General features: G+C 38.7%; 1 protein-coding gene across 1 annotated transcript; it reads left to right on the forward strand.

Moving 5' to 3' along the window:
* The first annotated feature begins 3315 nt into the window (after window positions 1–3315).
* Window positions 3316–4245, forward strand: LOC108800036 (olfactory receptor 1L4-like). Its single transcript, XM_018571979.1, has one exon. The coding sequence runs from the start codon at window positions 3316–3318 to the stop codon at window positions 4243–4245; it is 930 nt and encodes a 309-aa protein (XP_018427481.1).
* The last annotated feature ends 6579 nt before the right edge of the window (window positions 4246–10824 follow it).

Below are 10824 nucleotides of genomic sequence, written 5' to 3' on the forward strand. Positions count from 1 at the left end.
AAAAACTATTAATTCAGCAAATCACCACCTACTTAATTGGATTTGACATTGTGTGGAGTATGCTCATCTGGGGGCATACATCACATATTTGCAGGCATAATAGGTCGTGTCTGTGAAGGTTCTCATTCATCCAGGTCATGGTCTATCTGTAAAAAATCAGTCAAGGCAACTTTACTTGCTGTATTTTTCTTGAAGACATTTCACTGGACATCCGACCAGCTTTCTCAATTCAGAATGACTTGTACAAAAAATTGGAACGACATTTACCATATATATTCCCAGATAATTTTTGTACAAGTGATTCTGAATTGAGAAAGCTGGTCGGATGTCCAGTGAAATGTCTTCAAGAAAAATACAGCAAGTCCAGTTGCCTTGACTGATTTCTTACAGATATAATAGGTAATGTCAGACTTCACAGGTTTAAGCCATAGAAACTGTAGCACAAAGCACCAACACAACTGAGAACTGCCTACAGAAGTAAATATTCTCATGGAGACAATAATCATTGACTCGTGACTCCACCAGATGTTGAAAGGTGATGAGAGGAATCTGACAATTGCTTTGCACACTAAGAAACAAAGAAGTCCCAAAAGACAGTAAATGAACAGATACTGTATAACTAAATCCCTGGGGACAATAAATGGTGCAATTCCATTATGTCACATAATTTCCTCCGCAATGGATTATTTGTGCAATACAATAAGGTCTATAGAGACCTTATGCAGATACATATGCATGGTATAAATACCCCACTCTATGATGTGTCTAAATCAAGGATGCGGCATATCAGGGTAAGCTGTATGACTGCAACAACATGATATTATAATTACCAGCATGAAGTTCATATTTCATACCTATAAATGATACAGAGTGCAGTTTATTGAAAAAGCTGAAAGCTGAACTGATGGGAAAACAGAGAATTCACCGGATTCAGTAATATATACATGTAAAATGAAAAACAATTTGCCCGTGTGTGCTATTTTATTAGAAAGCACTGCGTTGGAAAATAAAATAATTTTAAGTCCTGGGCCTGCTGTAGAAAAAGTAAGCCTTCCAACAACATTCAGAAACATGTTTCTGAGAAACAAGCTGCTGCACAGAGCGAAGTTGGTTCAAAAGCAAACTCTTCCTCATCTGTATGCTTTGGTTACAACCTTGCTCTTCAGTTCATAGACGAAAATGTAAATAGGTGATGGATTAAAAACTACTACAGTTCAGAGTCAAACCAAAATAACAGTCCTAAGATTATTCTTTCATATCTAGCATGCATGGGGATGTGTAAGGTGTATAGGTTTTCCTGTACATACATGTGTTCTCACAGGCCCCCACAGTTCCCCACATCAGAGTGATCTCCAGAGGGTGCTGTAGCTGTAAATCTTGAACATATATACATATATTGCCAGCCAGGGCCGGATTTACTCTCTCTCTGCTGCTCCAAGGCAAGGTTCCTAAATGCACCCCCCCCCATGGAGAATGGCAACCAGATGGTGGGAACAGCAGGGTAGGTTTTCATTTATTTTATTTTTTTTCTTTAACTGTTTTTTATTTACTTTATTTACTTTTTTAATTTTAGCTTTGTTTTATCTTTTACTTTTTATTTTTTATAATTTTTTTATTTTATTATTTTCATTTTTTTTAATCACTTGTACAAAACGAGTGGCAACTTCCGCGCTCTACATTTAGCCCTGCCCAGGGCTAAATGTAGAACACCCACCCAGTGCCCGGAACTGCATGTCCTGTGCGTCGGGCGCCAGGAATTCCACACCCCTGCTACCCCTCTACTCCCTGCAGCCCTGAAGCCGAGCATCTACTTTGGATTTACATGAACATTCTTGTAGATGTGCACAACAGCATTTAACTTACAAATAGAGTGTGGAGGCTATCTCTGGGAATATCAATATTTGTTTATATATTACGCAGCGCTTTACACAGTGCACATTCATCAGTCCCTGTCCTCAAGGAGCTTACAATCTAACGTCCCTATCTCATGCATACAAACGAGAACCAATTTAGAGAGGAGCCAATTAACCTCCCAACATGTCTTTGGTGTGTGGGAGGAAACCGGAGTACCCAGAGGAAACCCAGGCAAGCACAGGGAGAACATGCAAACGCCTTGTAGGTAGTGAACTGGCCGGGATTTGAACCGGAGGACCCCCAGTGCTACAAGGCAGAAGCGCTAACCACTATGCCATATAAAGTAAGAAAATATAAACATATGGATAAAAACCAGTGTGCATTCCTCAGCATTATTGACTAAATTTTGTATAATTAACACATTATGTATTTATATTAAATACAGCATTTAAAAGGATCTTATGTCAAGAGGTGGATTTTTTTAAACTTTTGCTTTCTCTAAATTTAGGCTTGATGTCTAAAATGTAGCAAAATAATATAAAATAAACACACAAAAATGGAAAAACAAAATTTTAAAAATCACTAAATGAAATAAACAGCGCTAGCCCCCTCCTCCCCCAAAAAACGCAATCTAAATAAACAAGAGTAAAAGATAGACCTTTTATTTGTCAAGCATATTTTACCCAAGCAGCCCAATAAGTGAAAAATAATTTCTGCTTTGGCAAAATCTTTAATTTTGTGGCAAAATTAATTTTTCTTTTCCAAAATCACTCGGCTCATACTTAGTGCTTATTGAAAATATATTGTACCTTCCCTTCAACCTCCCTGGTGGTATGATTATTTCAGTATTTTTTCTTTTCTATTTTTTACTTTTTAATTTCTCGCCGGTTCCGCCCCCCTGCAATGCCGCAGCTCGCTGGGAAGGAACCCGGAAGACGCCCGAGTGTGGCTCGGGGTTACCGCTTTTGGTACGAAAAATTTCCCCCCGAGCCACACTCGGGATTACCGCAGGAAGGTTAACATAACCCACTATAGAGTTTCATAATAAAAATATCATGCTAACAAAAGTATAATATTAATACAATATTTCATCAAAACTCCTGATGAATATTTAAAATCAAAACACATTAAAAGGCAGGGCCGTCTTTACCGCGGGGCAAAATGGGCAAATGTAAAGGGGCCCACAGAAGCTGTCCCTGTCACCCCCAGTGGCAAACAGTGTGAGCCGGTGAGGAGACACAAGCGACAGCCGTTCTCAGTAGCAGCCAGCCTGTGAATTGACTGTTCGTCCGTCCGTGTGTGTGTGCGTGTGTCTCCTGCTGTGATCTCTACTCCTCCGATGACTGTCACATAGATCCAACAGGCACGGAGGATAAGGAGGGGGGAGGGCACAGCCATATTTATTCCTTTAAGTATGCCAATAATATTTTGCTTTCTTGCAGCATAAGGACATTGAGCATAATGAAGAACTACACATCCTTTTTGGAATTCTATATTGTGCCGTTTTCCTCTAATGTGGAGGATGACATGTTACTTTCAAGTCTTTTTGTCTTAACATATGTGACCGGGGTTCTCATAAACTCTGCCATCATAATAGTCATTTATAAAAATGATCGCTTACATAGTCCCATGTACTTGTTCCTCTGTAATCTCTCTGTTGTGGACATGTGTTACACAACAGTCATCATTCCCAAACTTCTCTACATACTGATTTCAGGGAATAATGCTGTATCCTTCACCCAGTGCTTTCTCCAGATGTACTTCTTCTTCTGGATAGGCAGCACAGAAGACCTTCTGTTATTCACTATGGCCTATGACCGATATGTCGCCATTTGTGACCCATTGCATTACCACTTCATCCTAAGTATGAAAATCTGTTTCCTACTCATTGCTTTTATTTGGGTTTCCGGGTGTCTAAATTCGGTTTTGATTTCAATATCTGTCTCAAAAATGTCCTTCTGCCATTCCACAATTAATCACTTCTTCTGTGACTCCAAAGCGCTGACCAAGATCTCCTGTGGGGGCACGGAGCTATTTTACAATGTCATGTATGTCGAATTAGTGGTATTTGGATTGGTGCCATTTGTGTGCACTTTGGCATCCTATCTGAAAATAATCAGGGTTATCCTAGCCATTAAATCATCTGACGGAAGGACAAAGACCTTCTCCACTTGCTCATCCCACCTCATTGTGCTCTTTATCTATTATGTTACAATTGCTGCTGTGGTCATGATGTCTCCGTCAAAGTACTCTGATCTCTTGGAACAATTTTTTACACTGTTGTATTCTATTGTTGCACCTATGGTAAACCCTTTGATATACAGTCTTCGAAATAAAGATATTAAAAAGGGTCTGCTCAGCTTAGTAGGGGTAACAAAAACTGTCCAGTAAGAAATGTTCCTATTAAAGCCCATTTTCACCTTTGCGGAGGTGTTTTAAAAAAAACATATGCCAACAATATACACCAAGCGTTCATGAAGCAGGTTGCTGTATATGAACACAGAAACTTGAGTTTTTTTGTTAGCTTTCCTCTTCATCCCCTCATGGAATTGTCTGCCTCTGTGTTTTGCAAGCAATCCGTGTATATTACAACTGATCTCTCCACCCCGATTTAATTAGCATTCATAGTGGCACCCCCCACCCAGGACAATATATTGTGTGCAGAGGCAGAGCTGGTGTTTAGTGATCATGTTACACAGAGTCAAAGGCAGGAGGCAGCTGTTTACAGCCTGCTTTACAATCCGACCCTGGTGTCAGATTAAATTTCCTGTGGGGAAAACGTTTAATTTGTAGGATTCAGACCTAAAAAAAGTTCATAAAAAATTAAGAAAGCCAGCAACGTGAGTCATGAAAATGTGCACACATATATATCATCACTGCACCTCTTCATTACCACAATAAATGCTAATCACTTACAAAGGTGCAATTTGACTTTTACAGGTTTTTTCCTATTACTTTCACCTGGTAACTCTGAGAATCACACACATCCTGTCCCTGGGTGGCTACGCTCCCTACTACACTGCATTTAGGAAGAGAGCAATAGTTTCTGCCCAGGCTTGACTTCAAACATGTCTGCCTTTGTTCATCTCTATTACATGGCAGGTGGGGAGATTAATAGCTTAGAGAATGAAGATTTACCTTCAGTCCAATTCACAGAAAGTGACAAAGATACTGCATTTCTAAAGGAGATCCACTGACAAGCTGCACTATATTATTTTTGTTGTTGTTGGGTTTAGCTATTACTTCTAAAAAAGAAGGATGCTTATATGCTGCTATGCTTATATGTTGTTTCTGACTTTATCTTATTAGGCACATTGCAACACATCTGTATGCTTAGAAAATGAGGTTTGAGGAAACTTTAATGATTTTGGATCAATATGTAAAATTTTTGTCATATTTGAAAATGTATTTTGTATATATGTTTATAGTAAGGATGCACCGATAGCAAGTACTGTACTCGGTACAAATACAAGTACAGATACTTTTCCAGCTCCAAGACTAGACTAGAGAAAAATTAAAAACTTAGGAGGCAGCTTTCATTTGTAAGGAGCACACGGAGCTCATGGGATTTGTACATTTCTGTTTTATTGTATGATTTTGTTTTTAGAGATGATGCACTGATACCAGTTTTGCCAGTACGAGTAGTGATACATTTTTGTTTATTGTCATGTGACAGTTTTTTCTAAAACAATATCGACTAATGATTTCAGGACAGTGGTGGAGCGCCAGAGCCAGGCCCCAGCTGCAACCCTGGTAGTTCTCATGAAAATGCCAAGTATTGGCACTGGTATCTGAACTGGTATCGGTGCATCCCTAGTTTATAGAATCCTTGTATTACAAATAAACATTTAACTGATGACAAAAACATTCAACAGCACTAACCTAAGGGTCAGCACAGGCCTTAAGGCTTGCTTTCCCATTTAATAATGGATGAGTCACTAGTTTGACTCAATTGCTGGTGTGTGTAAATTTTAGCTTGAGCTTCTGAACTTTGTAAAGGACAGATTTTTATTTTTTCACCAAAGAGGCTAAGGAGTCAAGAGATATACCTGATGGCTAAAAAAAGTAATACTAGAAATAAATATGCAATATTTTATGTGTGCAACACTCCACAGAAACTACCCTTCTAAAACTTACTAATGATTTACTAACCGCTAAAACCAAAGGCCACTACTCTATGCTCATACTCCTGGACCTTTCTGCTGCTTTTGACACATTTGACCACCCGCTCCTCCTTAATAAACTCCAATCCCTTGGCCTCCAAGACTCTGTTCTCACATGGTTCACCTCCTACCTATCCTAGCACACCTTCAGTGTCACCTATAACTCTACCTCCTTCTCTACTCTTCCTCTATCCATGGGGGTCCCCAAATGCTCTGTCCTTGGGCCCCTTCTATTCTCCATCTACACCTCCTCCCTGGGTCAGTAAATATCCTCCCATGGCTTCCACTACTATCTCTATGCACACTACACCCAAATAGATCTCTCTCTACCCCTCATCGTGAGATTCTCCTTCTATCTTCTCACGCATCACTAATCTACTCACTGACATATCTACATGGATGTCACACCATTTCCTCAAACTAAATCTGTCCAAAACTGAGCTTATAATATTTCCTCCTACCTCCTATCCGTGTTCCCTCCCCCGACTTCTCCTTCACAATCAACAGAACTACAATCAACCACTCCCATCAAGCCAGTGTGCTCAGTGTAATCCTTGACTCTGAGCTCTCATTTCAGTCCCACATCCAATCACTATCCAAACATTGCAGACTCAACCTCCGTAACATTTCCAAAATGTGTCCCTTCTTAACAAATGATACCACAAAAGCTTCTAATTCATCTCGCCTTGACTACTGTAACTCCTTCTTTGTTGGCCTACCACCAAGCAGCCTACCCTCCTACAGTCTATCATGAACGTTGCTGCCGAACTCATCCACCTTACCAACCGATCAGTGTCCGCCACCCCCCTCTGCCAATCGCTCCACTGGCTTCCACTCACCCAACGTATGAAATTCAAAATACTTACAATAACCCACAAAGCCATCTACCCCAACCTAGGCATCCACCTCATCTCAAAATATCAGCCAAACTGCCCCCTCCTCTCTTCCAAAGGCCTCCTGCTCTCCAGCTCTCCTGTCTCACCTCTAGGATATTCTATCGGACTATCCTAGATGTGGTGTCCTTGGTGTCCGCGGGGAGCTGGGGAGGAGGTCGACGAACTTCCGTTCATCGATCCCCTCCCCTTTCTATGGGACCGGGAGCGATGCAGATTGCATCACTTCCGGTCCCTGGGCTGTCAGTTCTGGGCTACAGATGTGCTAAACATTGGTTCCTTCCTCAGGTTCATTCATGGTGTGGTCAGTCTTTGGATATACACACACCTAAATGATTTCAACTAAAGATAGTATATATGGGTAGTAAACTAGGTAGATGCAGTCACTGTTGCAGCACACTATCTGTACCTGTCACATTTGACATTTCATGTTCACCAGTCAGCTTTATGGCACTTTGCATTATACTTTAAATGGATATTTTCACAGCTGCTTTTTTTAAGTGTAGATAATTGGCTGGACATTAGATGAGAAGACTTCCTATTTTGGATTCAGGTAGGTGTATGTGTTCCATATACCAGGACACAGCAACCACAAAATACTTTATATGACACAAACACATTACTGTACAAGAGATCTAATCTGTACAGGATAAATTAATTAATTCATTCATAGCCAGCATGGTCCATACACACATGATAGTCAACATAGTCCAGAAGGAGTCCATGATGATCCACAAAACTCTAGATTTTTCACATCCAATTGGAGTCATTAAATAGTAACATTAATTTTAAAGTGATCATCATTCACAACACATCTCTTTTACTTGCAAGAGTACACTCTGACATGCACAGTCAGCCAGGATATCATTTCTAAGGTAACACCAATCTCTTATGCGGTTAGAACGGCCTAGATCGATAGTAATAAAACAATATACCCAATCCGATAACAGTGATTTACTCTTTATAATACCTGGGACTTTAGTGTTTGCTATATGTTTGGTGCTGGTCGAGTAGGTTACCTGTATGCATATGAATGCTCTGACTGCTCTGCAGTCGTGTAAGCATTTCACTGCATATCATACTTGTACGATTGTGTATGTGACAAATAAAATCTATCTATCTATCTAATGTTCCCTATCCTATGTGTGCCCTGGCGACCGTTACCCCCCATCGCTGTTGTTTGTACCACCAACTGGGTCCATTTATACCTTGTCAATTTCAAACCTGTTACTATGACCTGTTCTTAATACTATTGCTATATTATTCGGATTTTGTATTTCTGAAAACTTCTAATAAAATAAATGTTTAAAAAAACAATATACAAGCTTACAACATGTGTTGAGACACCTCATATCGTGTATATACCTCTATTCTTCACTAATTTTTTTGTTTTTTACATCCTAACATCTCATAACTACTAACAACATTTATGCTACATCTATCTATCTATGTTTTATCTATTTGTGTGTATATATATATATATATATATATATATATACACACAAAATATAGCTTAAAAATGATTTTATCTTCACATCTTCACCATTGACATTTATAAATTTATTTTCACTTTCAGAAAACTATTTTTTAGTTTAGTTATAACTTTTGTATTAGTAAAACAGATATAATAATAATAATAATAATAATAATAATAACAATGATAATAATATTAATAATAATAATAATTGTTTTGATGGACAAACAACAACACCTAAAATGTTTCAGATTGTGCCATTTATGTTTAAAGCAGAAGATAAAATATACATTTTTGGTGTCATAACAATTCTATAACTTTTTTTTTTACCAGTTAGGCATTTATTTACAGTGTCAACAAATGGTGAACCTTCTCATAATTATATTATTTATACATATCAATAAAATGTTTCACAACACGTCAGCATGAAAAGAGAATATTCATTCATCTGAACCTGCAGTCTTTTGCCAAATAAACCGTGACATCGTTGATCATAACTATATTTGATTGCCTCTTACAAAAGAGCTGTTTTGATGGAGAACTATACAACATCAGAAGAGTTTCAGATTGTGCCATTTTTGCTTAAAGCAGAAGATAAAATATACATTTCTGGTATTTTATTTCTAATATATTTTACTGGCCTGTTAATAAATATAATTACCATCACAGTGATATATATGTATGACTACTTACACACCCCCATGTATCTATTTATCTGTAACGTATCCATTGTAGATATCTGTTTTACAACAGTCATTTTCCCCAAACTGCTACACATGTTAATAACTGACAATAATAGAGTATCATTCACTCAGTGCTTTACTCAGTTCTGCTTTTACTCCTTATGTGTCACCACTGAAGATGTCCTTCTATTCATAAAGGCATATGACCGATATATTGCCATCTGTAAACCTTTTTACACTATCACCAAATCTTGGGGAGAAAAAACTGCTTGAAGTTTATTGCAGCCACCTGGGTTGCCGGTAGTACAAATTCCTTGCTAGTAACTAAGGCAGCGTCAATTATATCATTTTGCCATTCAAAAGTCATTCATCACCTTTTCTGTGACATCAAAGCTCTGATCAAGATTTCATGTGCCGGGGCTGAAATGTTCTTCTTGTTGCTGTACTTGGAGTTTGTGTTGTGTGGCCTATGTCCATTTTTGTGCACTGTGATATCTTATGTAAAAATAACTGCCATCATCTTAAATATTAAATCAAGAGATGGAAGGAGAAAAGTCTTCTCCACTTGCTCATCCCACCTCATTGTAATCCTTCTCTACTACGTGAACGCAACATCTGTGATAATGATTCCAAAATCTCCGTACTCAGATGTCCTGGAGCAAAGCTGCACTATATTATACACAGCAGTGACACCCATGTTAAACCCTCTAATCTACACCATGCGTAATAAAGACGTCAGGAGGGCTCTCATGAGATTGATGAAGTGAACTCTTCAAGGCAAGGAAGCATGACATTTTTTTTTAAACAATAGTGATAAAACATAAAATGTAAAAACTTAAAAGAAAGTTTAAATACTGCAGTTTTATTACTTTTTTATTTATTTTATCTTGTAGAGCACCAACATATATTACATTGCTTTACATTTTAGGAGAATTGCAAGCAGGAATGTAAGGATAGCATGTTGTAATAGACAATGGCACACAGGGTGGGAAGGCCTATTTGCAAAAGTCTACAATTTGAAGTGAAAATGTAATGGTTTGGGGGTCAATTTTTTTTATGAGTATAGGTATCATTTAAAATATTTTTTATATCTGCCATTCATCATTGTCAATACTCAATACTCAATTTGAAAACATTTTCTGTATGACAAAAGATTCCCAGAGCACTATGGGTTATGCAAAAGCCACAACAGCTGATCCAGCTTGCTTTACAGCTCCCTTTGTCTAAACCTTAGACCTAGCTGTCTAATAATAGAGAAGTGACTGCTTTGATGACTCAATGGAGATAACAATGGGCTTCTCTCAGTGCTGAAAAGTAATGTTGATGATCAAAAAGGAAGACTAGAGCTTTGTCTGATGGGTGAATAAAAGATTCATTCAAATATTATATCATATTTATCATTTACCTGACAAAAACATAGCATTTTATTTTTTTAGTCCTGAACATAATACACAAAGAAAGTAAATACCGTGTTTCCCCGAAAATAAGACAGTGTCTTATATTTTTTTTTCACAAAAAAATACACTAGGTCTTATTTTCGGGGGGTGTCTTATGTGTACCTGGCTGCAGCTGTCCGCTCGTGCGTGCGGATGGGCGTGCGGGAGGGAGGGAGGGAGCTGCGGCCACTCTCAGCTGTAATGCCGTCCAGGGAGCCAGACAGGTGGGCGTGCGGGGAGGCGTGCCTGGTGGGGGGCGGTACGGAGCTGCGGCCGCTCTCTGCCCTAATGCCGTGTATGGAGCCAGACAGGTGGGCGGGG

The sequence above is a fragment of the Nanorana parkeri genome, unplaced genomic scaffold (genome assembly GCF_000935625.1).
Source record: "Nanorana parkeri isolate BGI_ZX_2015 unplaced genomic scaffold, ASM93562v1 scaffold1887, whole genome shotgun sequence".
Classification (NCBI taxonomy): domain Eukaryota; kingdom Metazoa; phylum Chordata; class Amphibia; order Anura; family Dicroglossidae; genus Nanorana; species Nanorana parkeri.

Excerpts from the sequence above, each read along its gene's own strand:
- LOC108800036 (XM_018571979.1), top strand. The coding sequence starts at position 3,316 with ATGAAGAACTACACATCCTTTTTGGAATTCTATATTGTGCCGTTTTCC.